The sequence below is a fragment of the Phoenix dactylifera genome, chromosome 15 (genome assembly GCF_051530095.1).
Source record: "Phoenix dactylifera cultivar Ajwa chromosome 15, Ajwa_hap1_PhDact_Kaust_v1.1, whole genome shotgun sequence".
Lineage (NCBI taxonomy): Eukaryota > Viridiplantae > Streptophyta > Magnoliopsida > Arecales > Arecaceae > Phoenix > Phoenix dactylifera.
Genome location: NC_143204.1, coordinates 23909190 through 23930904, shown reverse-complemented (window position 1 = coordinate 23930904; position 21715 = coordinate 23909190). Strand labels below are relative to the sequence as shown.

General features: G+C 38.3%; 1 protein-coding gene across 4 annotated transcripts in view; it reads left to right on the top strand.

The window, feature by feature from the left end:
* The window catches only part of LOC103705835 (calpain-type cysteine protease ADL1-like), a 33769-nt gene extending 13411 nt beyond the window's left edge, over nucleotides 1-20358 (top strand). For 2 of the 4 annotated variants that reach the window (XM_008789711.4, XM_088711528.1), the window contains 22 exons: nucleotides 702-861; nucleotides 5365-5638; nucleotides 5801-5951; nucleotides 6056-6167; nucleotides 6785-6950; nucleotides 7046-7116; nucleotides 7304-7395; nucleotides 7501-7663; nucleotides 7790-7861; nucleotides 10289-10660; nucleotides 10759-10874; nucleotides 10988-11285; nucleotides 11820-12139; nucleotides 12325-12676; nucleotides 13231-13551; nucleotides 13666-13770; nucleotides 13919-14047; nucleotides 17822-18202; nucleotides 18307-18444; nucleotides 18668-18907; nucleotides 18987-19437; nucleotides 19835-20358. In XM_008789711.4, coding sequence (XP_008787933.1) covers nucleotides 702-861; nucleotides 5365-5638; nucleotides 5801-5951; nucleotides 6056-6167; nucleotides 6785-6950; nucleotides 7046-7116; nucleotides 7304-7395; nucleotides 7501-7663; nucleotides 7790-7861; nucleotides 10289-10660; nucleotides 10759-10874; nucleotides 10988-11285; nucleotides 11820-12139; nucleotides 12325-12676; nucleotides 13231-13551; nucleotides 13666-13770; nucleotides 13919-14047; nucleotides 17822-18202; nucleotides 18307-18444; nucleotides 18668-18907; nucleotides 18987-19292 — 4339 coding nt within the window. In that variant the 3' untranslated portion in view covers nucleotides 19293-19437; nucleotides 19835-20358. Of the gene's footprint in view, nucleotides 1-701; nucleotides 862-5364; nucleotides 5639-5800; nucleotides 5952-6055; nucleotides 6168-6784; nucleotides 6951-7045; nucleotides 7117-7303; nucleotides 7396-7500; nucleotides 7664-7789; nucleotides 7862-10288; nucleotides 10661-10758; nucleotides 10875-10987; nucleotides 11286-11819; nucleotides 12140-12324; nucleotides 12677-13230; nucleotides 13552-13665; nucleotides 13771-13902; nucleotides 14048-17821; nucleotides 18203-18306; nucleotides 18445-18667; nucleotides 18908-18986; nucleotides 19438-19599; nucleotides 19698-19834 lie in introns of those variants that run through there. The other 2 variants (XM_088711529.1, XM_039134396.2) reach the window with 2 other exon arrangements.
* Nucleotides 20359-21715: the final 1357 nt, after the last annotated feature.

The following is a 21715-nucleotide window of genomic DNA, read 5'->3' as shown; positions in this document are numbered from 1 at the left end:
TTCATGTGGCATCGAAGTGCTGACCAACATAGACTTTAAAACTGCTGATGCAAGGTTGTGTCAATAGTTGTCTAACCTGATTATAGTTGATTCTCATGCCGATGCTATGAATACGTCTGCAGTTGGAGCTACAGTTTATTTTGGTTAATTATTTATTTATTTTTTGAGTGGGAGTGGGGGTACAATACTATATCCATTCTTTCATGTTTTATTGGGTATTTGTGCTCTTTTTCCCCCAATTCCTTTTAACTCCAGGGGTTCGTTCCATGTTTGGTAAATCATTTTGTCTTGAATGTTTACATACAAATTAGTGTTTTGAAAAAGTTACGATGATTTACTTGAGTTGGATTTATTGGCATCTCATTAATTTAGTAATAATCTGTTTGGTGTTCAATATAAAGCTTGTTTTTGTACTGAATGTTTGTTTGCATTTGATTGTGTTCATTAAGCTCATATGCCAGATTTTCTAAATCTTGTGCTGCTGTTTTACATGAAGCAAAAGCAATTACTGAAATATTCTCTTCTGTTTTTCTGTTTGGCAATTTCATTTGTGCAAATTTGTCTTTCCACCAGTCAGTTTGAATGTATGTTATTTGCGTTGGTTTTTCCATCAATTATTTTTGTTTACCTTTTAATTTCATACTAACTTCTCTTATTTCTCACTTTTGTTATGTTATTTACTTCTGCATATGACTATGCAGCAAATCATCTGTTATACTGGGCTTGGCTTTGACTGTCCCAATAATGGTGATATGCCTTTCTGTTGCGATTCCAATATGGATTCGGAATGGCTATCGTTTCTGGATTTCACGAGGGTTTGAGAGTCTCAGAAACGCTCAACAAACTCCAGGAAGGAAGGAGGTCAGAATTGTAACTTTTTCCAACTTGATATCCTACATACTACTTTTCGTTCCTCATTATTCAGTAATGGTATGCGAGCATAATTGCATTAGCCATTCATTTTTTCATTGTCACATAAAGCAGCCATCTTTCTCAAACAAAGACATGCACATGCACAAGTAAACAACGGAGTCTGGCATCAAACTGACCTACAGAATCACATGCCTGACACTACCATGGACTTATCACTCCTACTTCTGCTGTCATTTGTGGCCAAGACCTCTGTGCTATATTTGAATTGCTTTTGAGATTATTTAATTGGACCATCACATTCCTGGCGATGTAATGATAGTTGTTATTCTAACAATAATTGCATATTTTCATGCTTCAGCTGCTATCACACAGTTTGTGCATTCATTCACTTTATAGCTTTGTTTCTCATTACAAGTAAATGTTCTTTCTCTTTTCTTGGTTGTAGCTGAATCTCAGTTTTACAAAGCAAGTTAACCTGTCTGATGAATGTATTTCCTTTATGACCGTGCATGCCTTGATATTTATGTAAAATGACATTTTCAACTTAGAGTTTTTAATGTGGAATTATGGATATAAGTGAGTTTCATTCATCTTCTATCCTGTCTGTCACTAACTCTTTTTCCTTTAATTGTTAACAGTTTCTTGTGTACATAATAGTGTGCTACTTGATTCTTGGTACCATTAATTTTCTTTTGACTGCAGTTTTCATTCTCTTAAATGAAGATATTATTGAATCTTCTGTGTGTCATTCTAGATGGAAAGAAAGGGTCAGTGCCCCTTGCTGCACCTTTGTTTAAAATTACACGATACTGTGCTATTGTACGCTGCACCTTTGTTAAAAATTACACAATGCTGTGCCATGTACATAACTTATTCTCTGGCTGATATAATGTGGATAAAATAGGTCTTCAGGTGGACGTTGGTGTATTGTTTGTTATAAATCCAACCAGCAGGTCAAGTGCTTGGTGTGGTTGTAGTGTATGTAATATAAGTTGATTAGGTTCAAGAGTCCATTACAGGCTACTAGATCTTGACACATTTAATGCATATGTACAGCTGCTTTTGGAGATTTTTTGGTTTATTCTGACGTAAGAGCAGATTTTTTAAGAGGTGAAGAGAGAAATAGAGAAGCAGGATATTTGGAAGAGTTATGCAGCAACCATTTCTAGGAATATATGTTAGACTTCCGCATTGTGACTCTAAGTAAGCAAGACATTGCATATTGTCGAAATAAGAAAGAGATTATGTTAGAAGCGATCATGCTTTCTTTCTCTTGTGATTATCATGTGAGAAAACTATGGAATGTCCAACCAACTTATGGTCAACCTGTATCTTTTGCTTCCTGAAGACACATTAGGTGCTGAGTACGCAGAGCAACATAATATATGCACATAAACAATGAAAATGGATCATGAAACAAAAGTTTAATCAAGTCAATTTGAGGAGTAGAAAGTGGAGCATGAAGTTTGAGGAATGAGAAGTGGTGTTGAACCAATGTAACATCCATGCGAGACATCATGTAATTTTTGGCCTTTGTGTTGGTGCGAAAGGTTGCTTGGTTTCTTTCTCATCAAGCAATTAACAATTAAGGAACAATGGCCATCAACAGTGTTGGCTTCTCCGATGAAGGGTGCTTTTTAATAGTAGACGTCCTTGACCTATGTAGCTGTCTATCTGTGTCCCTCTTGGATAGTCCAACCCAGAATACTCAATGGAGCTACATCTGATACTTTATGCAGTGGAGATACACCGGATATTTTGTCCCACTGTTGTGAAGCATCTATTCCCCTAAATAAGGCTAGAATCTACCCTATCTCATTAAGTGGATGTTGATCTACTTGACCACCTCTGTGCTGGATATCAGTATGTTCTTCATATTGGGAGCTTATTTTGTTGGCGCCTTGCATTCCATTATGCAAATAATCTATGATTTCTTTGGTCCTTGTAAGCCCCATGACTTGTCTTTTCATCTTTTCTATTGGACTTAGTGCTTATTCAATGACAATGTAATGTTCCAATTTTGAGGTTGGATAATGATGACTTTGGCCTAACAATAGTAAATTGTTCAGCAATTTCAGAAGTGTCATCAGTAGCTTGTTCATGGTCATCTTTACCCACCTGTCCCATAGCCCAGGTCTCGACAATACCTTTGCAATATGTGGTTGGTCAGATTGTCATTAAAATTTATCACTCATTATCTAGAAGTTCTTTTGGACCCTCTGCAATGGTTCGTTGATACAACATAGGGTGCAGCCAACAGGAACTATGACCAGCTAGATCATGCCAAGCATCCGAGATTTTCGATAGATTTTCTTATAAATCTTTCATTACAAACAATATCAAATTTTAGCCAGGTTTCCATATTTGTAGTGGAATAACTCTAGCATGCTTCCTCATTGTCGAGTCTAATTTCGAGTATGATTCTGTATCGGGTTTAATGCTTGAATTAGGGTTAGGGATCATGTCCTATAAATATACATATAATATATTGTAAGGGGTAGCCTTTTGACATATTAATAAAATTTTTCAAGAGAATTTCCTCCACCAAGCAAAGGGTTCTTCAATCCAGTTTACATCTATTTGCAAGTTAATCTTCGAAGTGCAACCTCATCAATCAAATCGCCTCTTCTTTTTCTTGCTGCATCATTAGGGCACTCCTGAACATGCCATCTTGCTTCTTTCCTCATCCTTGCTTCAACTTCAAATGTTGCTTTAGTGCTAATGGGGCTGTTGTCATCATAGATCATGGTTCTTTCTCAACTTACTTTGTCTTGTTGATTTCCTCATCTTTTGGGGAGCAAGTATGTTGAGGAAACAAGGTGTTGCAAACTGTCTCATGGTCAAAAATAAGATACCATGAGAGCTTCCTGCCATTGATGAATGTTTGAGACTTTGAGTTGCCCGCCTTCGTTGCCTTCTAGGCGAAATATGACTCTTCAGCCTTCATCCTTCCATCCACCTCATTCTTCTGTGATTGCCAGAGTTCTGTTTAATGTTTCACTAGCGGACCAAGTACATTGAGATTAATCACCACTTTTCCATTATTGTTCCACTACTTGCATGTTTTACCGGCCATATCTAGGCTATGCCTTAAAGAGTGTGGCTTGAGGGAGGACTGAAAAGGAGAAGGGGGGGGGGGATACTTGTACGTGAACATGCAATTTATTTCATTTATAGTTGTTACACTGTACACATTTTTTCCATATGCGGTATTATGATCATAGACTTTGTATTCATCTGTAGGATCAGGCTACTGCTTTACCAACAGACGTGATCTTAATGTGTTGAGTAATTTTTCACAGGGGTAGCAATAGGTTGCATCATGTCTGGTTGAGACATAGGTACTAGAGAAAATGTGTCATTTTGAATCTGGCCCATTTATAAAATATGTCAGAAATCTAAAACTGAACCTGACCTGTTTATTAAACAAGTAACCTGACCTGACACAAATTGTTTACAAAGCAGGTCAGATCAGGTCAGGCCCATGATGACAGGTTAAACGGTCCTAAATGGTCTAAATAGGCCTTAAATCGATAAACATGTCTTTCTTGGTTAAACGACTACGAGATAGGTTTGATTGTAACTATGTCAATTGGTCCCAATTATTAAACAGGCTGAAACAGGTTGGATAGGTTGGGATTCCAAACCTGAACATACCCATTTAATAACCGAATCAAATCAGGGCAACCTGTTAACGACCCAAACCTCCTTATGCCAAACCCAAACCTGTTTATTTTGGGTCAATTGTAGGTCGAGTCGGTAGGTTTGGATCATAAATAGCCAACCCTAAGTTCTTTCAGTAATGATCACATGTAAGAGGAATTATGTTGTTGAAGAAAATAGTTTAGCGCTGTCTATGATTTTGAATGGTATGTAATATAGTGGGTTTATAAGCATATGATGAGTAGGGGGGAGATGAATTGATGAAGTGGGTTGCATTGTATGAAAATGGACAGAAAAGACAGGGCTGTAGGAGGTTTTAGTTGAACAGGATAAGGATCATGTGATAAACTTTGATTGAGATGGTGTGCTTATGCAACAAAGATTAGAGGTTGCAATAGATGACGGAAAACTTGATGCAGAACTAGTTGGACTGTTGGGGTTTGTGAGTCTGTAGATTCATACTTTTTTAAAAAGAAATAGAGGATCATTGAATTCCAGAAAGATGGATGATGCTTGTTGACTATGGTTATGCTATAGACTATCTCTAGCACTTCTAGGCCTAAAGTAACATCTATCATTGGTAATTTGTTGTTAAATATGTATAGATGCCATAATTATGATTTGCATTTCATATTATGAGGGGCACTTGTGTCTTTCTTCTTTTAATATTTTAAGTAGATGAGCATTTCTGGCCCATTAGTTGGTTCTGCAGATGAGTTAAATTTAAACTTTTTTCTTTTAAGTGATTTACGAAATTACTGCATTTCACCTACACATGATATCTATGTGTTGATATGTCATTGTTCATATATTTTTTTCTTTTTTCAGCGAATTCTCCTTGCTGGTAGCATGTTGATATTTGTTGGGTCGGTTTTGGCTCTTGGTGCAATAGTATCTGCAAAGCCTTTAGATGATTTAGGCTACAAGGGATGGGATGGAGATCAGAAAAGCTCCTATTCTCCTTATGCAACATCTATGTATCTTGGCTGGGCACTAGCTTCAGCAATTGCTTTACTATTTACTGCCGTGTTGCCTATTGTGGCATGGTTCGCAACATACCGATTCTCATTATCATCTGCCATGTCTGTTGGCCTTTTTGCTAGTAAGTTGCACTGGCACTAACATGGTGTTGCTGTAATGTTTATTTGTTGATGTTGGTCTTGCCCAGTTTGCATGAGGTACCTAATTTCTTCATGAAACATCATAATAACAGAACTCCCCCCCCCCCCCCCCCCCCCCACCATGCTTCTCTCTTTTGCTGCAGTTGTTCTTGTTACATTCTGTGGTGCATCATATTGGGGGGTGGTGAATTCTCGAGAGGACAGAATCCCAATGGAGGCTGATTTTCTAGCTGCTTTTCTTCCCTTGGTTTGCATTCCTGCACTTTTTTCACTCTTTACTGGTTTATATAAATGGTAAGCATAACGACAAAGTCTAGCTTGGATTAGCCTAAACTACATTTGATTTGTCTGTGGGGTATGACTGTTATCTTAATGTTATCATGAAAAAATATTTGCAGGAAAGATGATGATTGGAAACTTTCTCGTGGAGTCTATCTCTTTGTTGGCATTGGGATGTTGCTATTGCTTGGTGCAATATCGGCCATCATAGTTATGATTAGGCCTTGGACAGTGAGTGCTTGAAATTTATGCTTTAGTATAAGAATGATCTCTCTCTCTCTCTCTCTCTCTCTCTCTCTCTCTCCCTCTCCCTCTCTCTATCTATCTATCTCTCTCTCTTTACAAACATTTGCATCCAGCTCCAAAAATCCATGTCGGATATGTATTGGAGTCATTATATGTATCAAGCACCTGGATACTTATGAAGATTTTTGGTAGCCACTTTTAGAGATTGGAAGAGAGTTGAACTCTTCTAACAATGAGTTTGATCCTCTTAGGAGTGAGTATTTCTTCTCTTTAAGATTGGTCAAACATGTTGATATTGAAACAACTTTGCAAAATATTATTTTTCTTATATTTTAAAGTTAATTAGAATGTTTGAGGAACATGTATATTGAAAGATCTTAAGAAACAATACCTTTTTAATACTTTCTTTTTAATGTTTAAAGCAACAAGGGTTAATTATAATCATATTTTATCCTGCATATCCTCCTATCTCCCTTTTTCTCTCTTGCCGAGTCACACACTTGGATATGCATCCGATTTCGATTCTTGTATCCATGTCCATGCAACATTGAATTCGAGTTTTCTCAGGCTAATTCATGTGCTTATTTGTTGGAACTTGACAGGTTGGAGCTGCATTCTTGTTGGTGGTCCATCTTGTTGTACTTGCAATCGGTGCTACTCACTACTGGGCTTCAAACAATTTCTATTTGACAAGAACTCAAATGTTCTTAGTTTGCTTTCTTGCTTTTCTTCTGGCTGTGGCTGCATTTCTAGTTGGATTGTTTGAAGGTGGGTGAAAAGCTTATATCCCATGCTTATTTGTCCAACTTTTGAAATATACTTGTCTAACTTCTAATAAAAATTTAAATATTTTTTGATTGCAGAAAAACCTTTTGTTGGTGCATCAGTTGGATACTTTGCATTTCTATTTCTTCTAGCAGGAAGGGCATTGACTGTAAGCTACTCTAATTTTTAAGAAGCAATAATAAATGTCTTATGTTTTCTTTAGTACTATACTACTTACGAAATGCTTCAAGTTAGATTGTTCGGTTTGAAAATATGTTCCAAGTTATATGTTTTCAATTGCTTAGAGCTCTCCAGTTTTTTTTTCCATGACACAAAAAGTCTGCTCTTTTTCTCAGGTGCTTCTTTCACCCCCTATTGTTGTATATTCTCCAAGGGTTTTACCGGTGTACGTTTATGATGCTCATGCAGATTGTGCGAAAAATGTCAGGTAGGTCTGAAGCCTTAATTCTGTGCAGTTATTTCTGCCAGGTTTTCTTTTACATCTTCTGTTCCTTCATTATCTCTGATGCTCATCTAAATCATTCTTTGACAGTCACGCCTTTCTTGTTCTGTACGGGATTGCTTTGGCAATTGAGGGATGGGGCGTCATTGCTAGTTTGAAAATATACCCACCTTTTGCTGGTGCTGCTGTATCAGCAATTACGCTTGTTGTTGCTTTTGGTTTTGCTGTTTCTCGCCCATGTCTGACACTTAAGGTTGGTGTATACTTGTCACTAATGATATGATATGAATGAATTCGCTTAAATTTTTGTTAGTTGGCTTTTTATATATTTTGTTGTTTACTTTGTCTAAACCGGCTAATATACATATGTTTTTGCCAGATGATGGAAGATGCTGTGCATTTTCTTAGCAAGGATACAGTTGTTCAGGCAATTGCCCGATCTGCCACCAAGGTGAGTTTGTAGTCTGGAATATATTGTAGCCCAAGTCCCTGTATTTCTTTATTTTCCCATTTTTTCCAAAATAATATCTTTGGTTGGTTACACTTCTTCTTGTCCCCCAAATATTTCTTGCCAATTTAATGCTTTATTGTTATGAAATAACCGGAACATTTCACATGCTATTTTATGCATAAATTGATAGGTTGCTTTTGTTTTTTGTTTGCAATAAATCCAGCATGTGTTTTCTTGAATGATCTCATTTTCTTGACCTTTGGTTACGTGAGAGCATGATTTTGATAACTAAACAAATAAGTATATTTCACTCACCATATTACTTATCATTCTTTTGTTTCTGTCATTTTTTCTCTCGGGTTGCATATGCAGCTTAATTATCTTGTCCTTTAGTTCATAAATTAGTGTTTTTTCAACTTCTGATTGTAGAAAGATTGTTATGGATGGGTTTTGTATATAATTTTGTAAGTTTGTGATGTTAATGGTCAACCATGGTTGATAAATTCTTTCCTGTTTAATCGCGACACATCAAAATCAGATGATATTGTGATATTGGTATTTTGTATTTTATTTTATCTCTCAGTTTCTAACCTACAAGCAGTCCCTTCAAGTGTTTAAAATGTATATTTAGCATCAAGAAATTAAGACAAGAATGACGTGAAGGGGTTTGAAGAAACCCAACTCAACAAAAGGGTACCAACAATCACTGGTTCCTTCAAGAATGAGAAAGTGATCCTGCTCTGTAGCAATTTTCCACACCTTATGTAAATTATTGAAGCAAGATTTTACGATAGCCTTTCACATTTGGCCCAAGAGATTATATTATTGTACTCCTGTCAGCAATAAGTGGTCTAGATAGTCGGCACAGGCTCTCTTCAAAGTTCCCACAAGGGTTTCAGCCTCAACATAATTAGAAGTCTTGCCACCAATTGGTCCATGGATAGCCAATATAGTCACCATTTGTGGTCCCAAATGATGCTACCCCAGTCAAAGGGCTTCCCCAGGTTATAGAAAATCGACCTTAAAAAACACCGCAACTGATCCCAGAGGAGCTTGTGTGAGTCAACGGGCGAGGAAGTATTATTACCAATCTTATTCATTTCTGATATCATTTATAATAGCACACAAATGGACAAAATTGACAATCTAAAATAGAATTAGCCCAACTCACAGACACATGGGTTTGAACTACAGAAATGCGGGTTTATAAAAGGTACGAAATTGTTCTGTTTACTCAACATATTTGCATGGCTCCACTAATTCGCCAAGCCTCCCAGTGTCAATGAAAGAAAAACTATTTATGAGAAGATGTTCCCGGCATATATGCTATGTCGACCCTACAATTTAGCCTAGTACATGCACTTGATATTTAAACATGGACATTGGTGTCACACTTGGACATAGCTCTGGAAGAAGAAATGCTTAGATATTAAAAGGATCCAGAGCTTATATGCATATATGCACTTGACACATGAACAGAAGTCCATGTAATGTGGCCAGCACATGGCTCTAGTTTGATATGCATATCTAAAACGGAGATTAGAGTATGGACTATATATTAGATCCAAAATTTGATATGCCTCCCGTATATGGCTTAGCTTCTGAAATTTTTCTGTTAATGATAATGCCACTTCATTTTCTAGTATTGTACAGATTTACTTGGCTTGTATCAGTCATCTTTCATATGGATTTAATTTTATGATGGTACACTTGGACCTAGAAACGGTTACTGAATTCATTTCTTAAAGGAAATAAACAATACATAAGTGTGCCAGACCTACTTTACTGGTTAGTATAGGTCCATGTCCTAAATTACCTGCTGGAGATGCTTAAAACATGATCGAGACCATAGGCCATTTGCTGGTTTTGGTGGTAAGCCCTCTTTTTTGAGTCCCAAGCCTGTCTCAGCAGTCTGTCTCAAACTAGAAACCTTATGGATGTTCTGTTAATTAGCATTGAGTGCTACGATGTTTCCTCAACAACATCCATGGAATTGGTGTAAACCTGTGTTTTGGTGCAATATGCAGGGGTTTGGTAATCAGTCAGGCCAAAATGCTAACTTTGCCCTTGCTGGTTAACTGTGGGTTGCAGCAGTTTCGGAATGCTTTGAGGGGGGACAGCATTTCCGGTTACCATGTTTTGTCGAATCACATGTTTGTTCTAAGCACCATTCATTTCCTGCTTTATTCTTGGCTTGAGCGTGGCTTCCTGATTTTCTTTTCAGAATGCAAAGAACTATATACTTGGAGTTGTTTGCTGTTTTATTTCAAAGGCACTCTAATGTTAGGTCTCATTGTTTTTTAATTTAATGCAATGGAATAATGGGGTGAACTTGTGAGTTATCATTCCCATGTCTTAATATTGCTAGTAAGTATTTGTAAATTGTAATAGTTCTTATACATGCTTTTCACTTGTTGGACAATTCAGACTAGAAATGCCTTATCTGGAACCTACTCAGCCCCTCAAAGGTCTGCCAGTTCGGCTGCTTTGTTAATTGGAGACCCTACTATTACACGGGACAGGGCTGGAAATTTTGTACTTCCTAGAGCTGATGTCATGAAACTGAGAGATCGTTTGAGAAATGAAGAAATCGCTGCTGGTTTATTCTTTTTTAGAATAAAGACTGGCCTGACATTTCGTCATGAGTCTTCCACTGATTACAGGAGACAAATGTGTGCTCACGCACGTATTCTGGCTTTAGAAGAAGCAATTGATACTGAGTGGGTATATATGTGGGATAGATTTGGTGGTTATTTGCTTCTTTTGCTTGGTTTGACTGCTAAGGCTGAGCAAGTGCAAGTGAGTAAAAACTGTCAATCATGGATTCTTCATTCATATTTCATAATTTTCTTTATATTTCATTGCTGCATTCTAGACTATGGTTTGTGTTATGACAGGATGAAGTCCGCCTTAGACTTTTCCTTGATAATATTGGGCTGTCTGATTTAAGTGCCAAAGAAATCAAGAAATGGATGCCTGAAGACCGCAGACAATTCGAAATAATTCAAGAAAGGTGGGGTATTTATGCCATTTGGCTTTTTAGTGGGTTCATCCCAAACATTTGTTGTTCATATTGAAGGATTAAGTTTAATAATCTTATTTTATAATTGTTATGAATCTTTGTAGTTATATAAGGGAAAAAGAGATGGAAGAGGAACTCTTGATGCAAAGACGGGAAGAGGAGGGGAAGGGAAAAGAAAGAAGGAAGGCACTTCTGGAGAAAGAAGAACGTAAATGGAAGGAGATAGAAACATCTCTAATATCCTCTGTTCCAAATGCCGGGAACAGGGAGGCTGTAGCTATGGCAGCTGCTGTGCGTGCTGTTGGGGGGGATTCTGTTTTAGATGACTCGTTTGCAAGGGAACGAGTTTCTAGCATAGCTCGCCGCATTCGTGCAACACAGTTGGCTCGCCGAGCAGAGCAGGTACATTCTGTTTTTTGTATGTACATATTAAGGTTAGCTGCTTGATTATCCATAAGTACGAATCAGATATTTCTTGGTAGATAGGGAACGAACATGTGGAATGATGGGGTGGGAACCATGAAGAAAGCTATGGTAGCTATGGAGGTAGTGGTGATGGCTCCCATGCAGGGGGTTAAGATCTTTATTATTAAGAGGAAAACTGTTTCTGTTAAAAAAGCTAGTACTAATGACATGGGCATATAAAGCTATTTCTATGTATGCATATATGCATGTATGGAATTACATATGTTTGTGTCCGTGTATGTTATATATGAAGCAACAAGCTATATTTGTCTGTGCCAAAATAGTGAGTGGCATAAATAATAGACCTTTTTAACATACTGCAACCTTATGCACTGGTGTTGTAATACTCTGTATATTAATGGCACTGGTGGTGCATTGTTCCTTTTTAATGGAACTGTGTTTAAGTTTTGCTACTTTAACGTGCCTTTCATGTACAATCTTTTTAAGGTGTTAGCATGAACTCTTTCACAGACTGGCATTCCAGGCACTGTGTGCATACTTGATGATGAACCTAGGAGTGTAGGCATACATTGTGGACAGATTGATCAAAGTCTTTGTCAACTTCAGAAAGTTAGTTTCTCCATTGCAGTGATGATTCAACCAGAGTCTGGTCCAGTTTGTCTTTTAGGAACTGAATTTCAGAAGAGGGTCTGCTGGGAGATCCTTGTGGCTGGTTCAGAACAAGGCATTGAGGCTGGACAAGTTGGTCTTAGATTGGTTACAAAAGGTGACAGGTTGACAGCTGTTGCTAAAGAATGGTGTATAGGAGCTGCAAGCATTGCAGATGGAAGGTATGGCCTGTCATCAAGACTATTTTCATTACTTTTTTGCTTTGTTTCATATATTCTAGTTTATTCATCAAAGAATATGTTAAAATTAATTGATATTAATCTTAGTTCTGTTGTAGAAACATGGTTATTTTGCCCTCTTAGCTTTTCCTGCCAATTTTATAACGTGTGTTTGCTCTGATCTGCAGGTGGCATATCGTCACGGTGACCATCGATGCTGACTTAGGTGAGGCAACTTCCTACATAGATGGAGGATTTGATGGATATCAAAGTGGATTACCACTGCATGGGAGTGGTGGTGTTTGGGAACAGGAAACGGATGTTTGGGTTGGTGCTCGACCACTAACAGACTTGGATGCATTTGGAAGGTCAGATAGTGAAGGTTCTGACTCCAAGATGCAAATCATGGATGCTTTTCTGTGGGGAAGGTGCCTGACTGAAGATGAGATTGCTGTATTTCATGCTTCCATGAGTCCTGCTGATTATGACCTGATTGATCTTCCTGAAGATGGCTGGCGCTTGGGTGATTCACCTTCAAGGGTATGCCAACTCATGTCTTACATGAGCTCTCCTTATCTTACTTCTCTTCCATGTTTTCCTAATTGCTAGTGTTAAGAAGAGATAAATGCTGATTGCTAAACATTAATTGTTGTTTGTGGTGCCTAAGCCATATTCAAGCAATAGCCTCTTAGTTCACCTAAAAAAAAAAAGAAAAAAAAAGGTATAGGTTTTAGTTGTTCTTTTAAAACCAAAGTGCTGATAAATCAATCTTTATTCTTTTTCAAGCAACTAGCATGCTTTTGGGGGGTACATACCTATTGGTTTAGTGTTGGTTGGATATTATGTACTGCAAGGAGGACCTGGATATTATAGCTTGTAAGAATGTCTTTATGCCATGCATCTTCCCTCTTGAGCTTCACCCTTGTATGGCACTTGATCTCTCTTAACCCATACTGATCCAGGGTGAGGCACAAGAAATGCAATCTTAAGTAAGTTTTGCAATCAGAGCATCAGGAAATTTAGAGAAAATATTGCATCTGTCATCAGTTCCTAGATTATTATTTTTTTTAATGGATATGCCCTTGTATAATTAGGTAGATGATTGGGAAAGTGAAGAAGCAGATGTTGAGTTGTATGATAGAGAGGATGTGGACTGGGATGGGCAATACTCAAATGGGAGAAAACGAAGGTCTGGACGGGAAGGAGTAGCAATTGATATTGATTCCTTTACCGGAAGATTAAGGAGGCCTAGGTTTGAAACTCAAGAGGAAATTAATCAACGCATGTTATCAGTTGAAATGGCTGTCAAGGAAGCTCTTTTGGCAAGAGGAGAAACAAATTTTACTGATCAGGAGTTCCCTCCCAACGATCGATCCTTGTATATGGATCCAAACAATCCTCCTCCAAAATTGCAGGTGAGCCTTCTACTCATTGTTGATGCTTGTTTACCACCATAGATTTATAAGCAATTTGCAGCAAACTGCTACATTGTTTTTCGAGTCATGGTTAACATTTCTTCATAACCTCAGGTTGTTTCTGAGTGGATGAGACCAACTGATGTAGTGAAAAAGAGCTGTATAGGTTCTCGACCATGTTTATTTTCTGGTTCTGTAAATTCTTCAGATGTTTGTCAGGTACCACTTATCCTTATTATTATAATCTTGAATTTCTGATTATCATTTATTATGTATTTTTCATTTGTTTGATAAAAGATTTATCAAGTTGATATGTGGTGTCCTTATGATTATTATTACAGAGTTGCACAGTGTTTCTTATTTACAGGGTAGGTTAGGTGACTGCTGGTTTCTAAGTGCTGTTGCTGTTCTTACTGAGATGTCTCGCATATCAGAAGTTATAATCACGACCGAGTATAATGAGGAAGGGATCTATACTGTTCGTTTTTGTGTTCAGGTGTGGAATTTGTATTCTGAAACTCCAATGTGTACTTTTTTAGGATATAGGGTTGCTTTCTCTTAACCATAGGCATTTTTACATGCTTTATTCAAGATTTCTCTGTATTTTTTTAGATATCGGTATCTTTCTAATCCAGGAGATCTGGATATCTAGTGATTAGTGGGTGATAAGTGGGGAGTTAGGGCAATGAGAGTTCCATAAGTGACCTACATTTCTATGTCCTGATTATCAAGAGTACAGGCTAATAAGGTGAAGAGTGATTTTTCAGATTCATGATTATCAATTTATGCTATTAACAATATGTAATGAGTTTGATATATCATCACATGTAGAATGAAGTGATTTGAAAGAAATATTAGTTATTCATTGCTAAAGTACAAAATATCAAAAAAAAAAAAACAATATTTTCATCTGACATTTCACTTAATAGATAATAATCCATAAGATATCATGCTAAAACTCCCTGATTTTATATAGAAACTTTATTGATGTCAGACAATCAATAAAAACTATTTCTTGTTTATTTAGGTAATCAATAATTGATTTTGTCAAACAGTAGCATTTTATGCTGTATACATGCAACAATGCACGTTTGTACTGTACAATAAATATTGTAATATTTCAATAACTTGGAAAAGTGATGTGCAACAATCTAGACAATAAGTCTTCTAGTGTGGTCCACATGTATCCTTCTCTACTTTTTTCATCTGCACCCTCTTACGTTATTTGGTCCCCACCTTCCCTCTTATCTTTGCATCCCCTTCCATATAAACTCTAAAAGGAGAAAGGGAGAAGCACATTGTATTAAAAAGGACTGTACTTATCAAATTGCTCCTAACAAATTGATCATTGACATGGTGGCTGTCCCTCAAGTGCTCCTTTCACTTGGATGAAAGACATGTATTTCATTCCAATTGAAAAAAAAGACATGTATTGCATATGACAAGTACTATTGTAATATTATGTGAGTGCCTGAAAAAGTATGCTGGGTTGTTTGCTATTCTCCACCATCCTCACCACGCTGCCTAGTGAACCTAGTCCTTAAAACTCCTGGACAACTGAACTCCTAAAAAAAGTACCATTTTAATATTTAATGTCAACAGTTTAAAACAGATTTTGTTTATAACCTGCTAAACTGTTTAACTATTATGGTGTTGTAACTTGTAACAGACTATTATTTGGCAAGAACTGTTTTGAAACCTACTTTTTGAATTATTTGTTACATTTTAGCAATGCTAATAGTCAAGGTTTTAAATCTCGTAGGATAGGGGTGTCCTAGTTTCCCCATGGAATGGGATGCCCCGTTGTGCCGCCTTTCTGGCGGCGGTCCCAGTCATGCACCCTAGTAGATATCCTTCACCTCTCTCTCCTTCTTTCCTTCCTTTCTTTTTCTTCTTTCTTTCCTTCTTTTTTCTTTTTCTTCTACCTTCCTTTCCTTCCTTTTATGTTTCTTTCTTTTTCTTAGCCTTTCCTTTCTTTCTTTTTTTCCTTTTTCTTCTCTCTTTCGTTTTTTCCTTCTTTCCTTCCTTCCTTTCTTTTTCTTCTCCCATCCTTTCTTTCTTTCGTTTAACTTATTCTTCTTTCCTTCACTCTTTCCTTTTCTTCATCTTTTTTTTCTGTCTTTCCTCTTCTTCTCTCCTCACATGGATGGGTCTTGGAGTCTTGACGCCATCCCAGTCCCATTTTCTCACAAGAATGAGATAGGATGGGGGATGGCCAAGATGCCCCCCCCATCGCGCTTGGACATAAAACTTTGCTAATAATAATGCGATGGCATGTTTGTGTGGTAGGTACATGCAATATTGGTTTTAGATAAATAATGCCATATATGTCTTGATTCATTAATATAATGGATTATGGATCATAATATGTTTACAAATTAGGACGATGTCAGAATTCCCTTAATGACTAAAATTTAAGCTTCTTCAGTGTTTAGCAGGTATATATAATGGCCTTCTTTTTGTAGGCCTGTATGCTTGTTTATAATATGGCAATAGTGCATTGGTAGTGCTTGTTACTTAAAACCATGAACCATAATATGTATTGTTCAAATTATGTATTAATAAACTAAGGGTTCTATAAAATTTATATGATGTTTAGAGACTATTTTAGTTACCAATATAGTGAACTATCCAGCACTTGATACCATGGTTTACTGTACTACTTGACGTGGGGCATATCGTACTGTACCGGGAGGAAACCAATATAAAATTTTAAGTCGGTACAAATCTCAAGGCATACCGCCCTGTACCAAGGCATACCACCCCGTACTGAGGCTGTACCAGTGCGTACCGAGGCGTGTATCGAGGCATATCAATCTATATCAAAGGGTACCGAGATAAAAATTGAGAAAAATGGTTAGAGAGCTATTTTTGGTACAGGAGTATACCGTACCGAACCGATAAGATACCGGTACGGTATCTGGTACCGAGATTATAGATTTTGCTCGATACATAGTGGGCATGCTTGAACACTAGTCCAACTATTCAAACATGCTTTGAAGATTCAAGCTATCAATATGTATTTCTTCTGGCAATTTGTGCCCTCGAAACATGCGTGCGCACACGCACACACACACACACACACACGCAAACTGGAGATCCCATGGCCTCCAATCCATGATTTATGATTTTCTGAATTCTCTAGACCTACACCTATTTAATTTGTCTTTGTCCTATCCAGCCCTTTAAGTTGCCATTATATTATTTACTTACCATTTTCTGGCCTTCTTTCCTGGTGTTTGGAGCAAATTTATTTGCCTTTTGCTGTTATGGCCTTTTAGATTGGCTGAACTTGACAATTGGTTTCCTTAAATACTTTATATTTTAAACCATGGTAAACTATAATTGGATACCTCTTGTTTTTGCTTACTTATAGGTGTGTATACATTTTTTTATTGCACTAAGAGCTAGGCAGTTAATCTGCTAGCCCACATGTTCTGCCATGTAGGATTTTGGTGCTTGATGTCTTTTGACTACAAACACCTTTGTTGTGGCACTTGTGTGCACAAGTGTTTCTATGCAGTAATATGAATGGCTTCAAATCAAGTGGACCAATCGAGTAATTTGCTTTTTTCGTAAGCCTTGATAGTTAAGGTACGCGGTACCGATTGTACCGACGTACCGGTGGGCATCGGTACCGGTACGGTACCGAACCAAATCGAGCCGAACCGGTACGGTACCGATGGGGCTAAAAGAAAAAAAAAAATTTGGAGCTGGTACGGACTGGTCGGTTCGGGCCGGTACCGGTCAGTATGCGTCGGTACCGGATCGGTACGGGCCGATACGCATCGGTACGGGCCGATACGCGTCGGTACGGTTCGGTACCGAAATATGTAGCTGTACCATACCGGTAGGGTCCGGTACCGGTATGTACCAGCCGGTACCGACCCGTACCGACCGGTACGGCAGACCATGCTTGATACCTATATTTGCAAAATGCTTGCCCCTGTTTTTTCTGTGCCCTTTTCGGTATTGCAATAACCGGTGGGGAATAGGATGTCGTTATTGACGAATGTTTCTGCATTATTCTTCCTGAGCTTTAACCTCTTCCACTGCTTCATTTATGTATGCATTAATCTTACGCAATGCTTCTAATCCGAATGTTACTTGCGAAAAATCTGCATATTTCTAAAACCTGCATGATTTCATCCAAGCTGAATTGGTCATACTTATCTGGGATAAGTGTCAGTTTCTAAACCTGAGATTGCTATCCTTTTGAATGATGCATCCATGTGCTCCTCTGGTCGGAAGTCTCACTTAGTTCTTGTAGGGTGAATGGGTCCCTGTGGTGGTTGATGATTGGATTCCCTGTGAGTCACCTGGAAAACCAGCATTCGCTACTAGTAGGAAATATAATGAACTCTGGGTCTCTATCTTGGAGAAGGCTTATGCCAAGCTTCATGGTTCATATGAGGCATTAGAAGGTGGGCTTGTCCAAGATGCACTTGTGGACCTCACAGGAGGTGCAGGGGAAGAGATTGACATGAGGAGTGCTCAAGCACAAATCGATCTGGCAAGTGGAAGATTATGGTCCCAGTTGTTACATTTTAAGCGAGAAGGCTTTCTGCTTGGTGCTGGGAGTCCATCAGGCTCAGATGTACGCATTTCATCTAGTGGAATTGTTCAAGGCCATGCTTACTCAATATTGCAGGTACATTTTGATGTTGTTTGTTATATAAGATCCCCTCCAGTTATTTTCAGAAAAATAAATTATTCATGCTAAAATTTTCCCTTCTTGTTCAATTGATGATTTAGGTAAGAGAAGTATATGGCCACAAGCTTGTTCAGATTCGAAATCCGTGGGCCAATGAAGTTGAGTGGAATGGCCCTTGGTCTGACTCATCGCTTGAATGGACAGACAGAATGAAACATAAGCTCAAGCATGTTCCTCAGGTTCTTTCAACTAGTTTTTGCTTTGCAGAGATGGAATTTTATTATTGATATATTGTATTTTATCTGTAGCTTATAGTTCCATTCTTGTATTGTAAAACGTTCACTTAATGTATGCTTTAAAAGTAATGGGATTGCATTTTTTTTTTTTTTTGGCTCAAAATATTATGAATCTATGCCAACCAGTTCCTATTGCATGTTTTCTGAAAATTTTGTTGTTCATCAGTCAAAGGATGGGATATTCTGGATGTCATGGCAAGACTTTCAGATCCACTTTCGCTCTATTTATGTTTGCCGGGTCTACCCACCAGAGATGCATTATTCCGTCCATGGACAGTGGCGTGGCTATAGTGCTGGGGGCTGCCAAGATTATGACTCATGGCATCAAAATCCACAGTTTAGGCTTAGAGCAACAGGTCCTGAGGCATCATCATTCCCAATTCATGTATTTATCACCCTGACCCAGGTATGCACTGGCTTGACACATCATGCATCCATACTTTTCTGGATACCTAATCTCACTATTCTTCACATTTGTCTATTAGGGTGTGAGTTTTTCCAGAAAGACCAATGGTTTCAGGAACTATCAATCTAGTCATGATTCTTCCATGTTTTATATTGGAATGAGAATACTAAAGACATGTGGCCGTCGCGCAGCATACAATATTTACCTGCATGAGTCAGTTGGTGGGACAGATTATGTCAACTCAAGAGAAATATCTTGTGAATTGGTCTTGGAACCTTATCCAAGGGGATACACAATAGTTCCTACAACTATCCAACCTGGAGAGGAGGCACCATTTGTGTTGTCAGTTTTTACCAAAGCATCAATAACTCTAGAGGCCATATGATACAGTCCAGAATTTTGAAGTGGTTATAATTTTGTAGCTATGGGCCAAGGCTGCTTCAAGGCTCCTCTTCTTGGGGTCCCTCGTACCTGCAAGCCTCCAAGCAGGTCAAATTGTTCCAAGGAGTGGTAGAACACATGGATTTATGGTAATTTCTTCTCTCTCATTTCTTCTACTTAATAGTAATGGGGCACCCTTTTTAGGAGAATAATTTTAATCAACCGATTTGTTGTATATGTTTCTGTTTGCTGTTCATTAAATATGAGTAAAATGCTGATAGCCTTTGAAACATGGCATAACTGCCAACTAGGAATTGCTGCTTGAGATCTTTTTCAGATGCTCATTTGGACAACTGGACGATATTCTGGCATTTTCTGAAGCAAATGTGCATCTGAGCCTTATTGATAGGTCTAATTATATCTGATAATTCATCTCTTTTCTAAGTCTAAAGTAATGAAGTACCAATTACCTTTCTTGCTTCCACTGCAGCTCAATTGTTCTAGTATTTACTTGTTAGGAGGTTAACTGAGTCCTTCATGGTTCAGACTGCAGCAGCATGGAGCCATTGAATCAAGTAATGCAGCAGCTTTGCTCTTCTTCCACCATAACATCCATATCCGTGCTTGAGGGCTATACAGCAGAAACAATAAATGGCTGGATGATCTCAATGTTTCAAAGGTGCTGCATATACACCAGTACATGCAAGGGGATGTGGAGAGAAGTCAGTTGTCACAACGGCTCCATAGGCGCTTCTTGACCTGTCTTCAGGCGACGCAATTGGCCGAGCTTGTAAATAGCAGCAGGTTGAAAAAAAGGGCCGCATTCAAGTATATGTGCTGTCATTTGTCATGTATAGCCAATTGAAAAGGAATGAAAATAGGAAAATAGCAAACTAGAGATAATGTAGTGTTCCATCTCTCACTGAGCACAATAAAAGGGGCGTCGTAGCTGGAGTGTAAATGGTGTCAAGTTCCAGCTGCAGTTTTGTATCTCGCAGGCTGTCAATTAATTGTTCAAGTTTTTGTGTCTCTCTTCTTTTTGAATGCAATCTCTCTTATAATGGGTTCCAGTGGGGTTGATTTGCAGCTCATCTTTTTTTTGTTTTTGGTCCATGCTCTGTATAAATTGCCATGGATTGAGAGGGACCCTCTTCACCCTTGATTGATCATTTAAAATGCCTGATACGTGTTCCAGATATGAAGCTGGAACTCTCCAAATCTCATGGTAGCTTCTCTACTTGCAGCCCAAGACCAGTTATGTTGTTCCTTCCAGGCAGATAGTTTTATCACTTGTATTCATCAGATAGCCAACTCATTGATTCCTCTTTGAATGCCTATCGAGATGCCTTTGCAGTAAGAATTTCCATTCCATGCTTATCCTTCTGGGTTTACATCTGATAGGAGTGCGAGCAGTTTTAGTTGCCGCCAGTGGATAGAGGCAATATTGGCGTTTGGTGACTTCACCCATTATGTTGAAAATCAGTAGTTGATCATGAAACAATTGGTTTAGTCTCGTCTGAGGTTCAGGTTTGGGATACATGGCTGCTGGGATGATGCACCAGGGGCAAAGAATATGGGTAAAAACTGTGAGAAATGAGTCCCAGAGGGAAGTGATCCGCCCCCTGTTCGGGTGGAAGGCAGGAAATCCATCTCTCATCCGATAGCCTCAGCCTGTTCTTCTATGGACCGTAGTTGTACTTTGATATTGACTGTTATCAGCTCCCTCCAAGCATTTTGATCTTCCAATAGCCATAAGCTTAACCAAAAGCGTTGTTCCAATTACTGGAGGTTGGCTTTGTTGATGTTTATTTGAAAACCATTCCAAATCCAGAACAGCCCCGGTTCTTGCTGCAGTGCAGTGGTTAATAAGTGATCCAACACTAGAAGTAAAGATGCAGCAAGATTCACATACCGACCTTAGTGATCCATTAGTTAGTTTCATATCGGTAATAAAAAGACCTGACCTAACATAAAAATATTCTGTTTATTTTGCCCTTCCTTTGATGCATATTAATATCCACCTCCCTTATTTTTCAGACATAGATGTGGTTACATCCCTTAAAAGCAGCCTAAGATTATCCGACTGCTTAAAGTGTGTAGGTTGAAACCTAGAAGGAACACCAACTCTCTTGACTTGAACTCTCCAATGATTCTAATGGCAATTTTAATTGAGAATAAACAATATTTTCTTGGCCGTTAATTCCAATCCCTGGCTTTCGGATAAAAACTCCCGGGACAATTCCAATTTATGACGAACATTGTTTTCTTAGCCATTACTTACAATAGAAATTTTGGATGAGCTACAAAATTGCATCAAGAGCCGTTGACGATGTTAGCGTGGCGATGATCAAGGACACCTGAAAGATGGGCCCTACAAAGAGACCCAGCTCAGCACCGCACAAATGGGGGAACCGACAGCACGCGTGT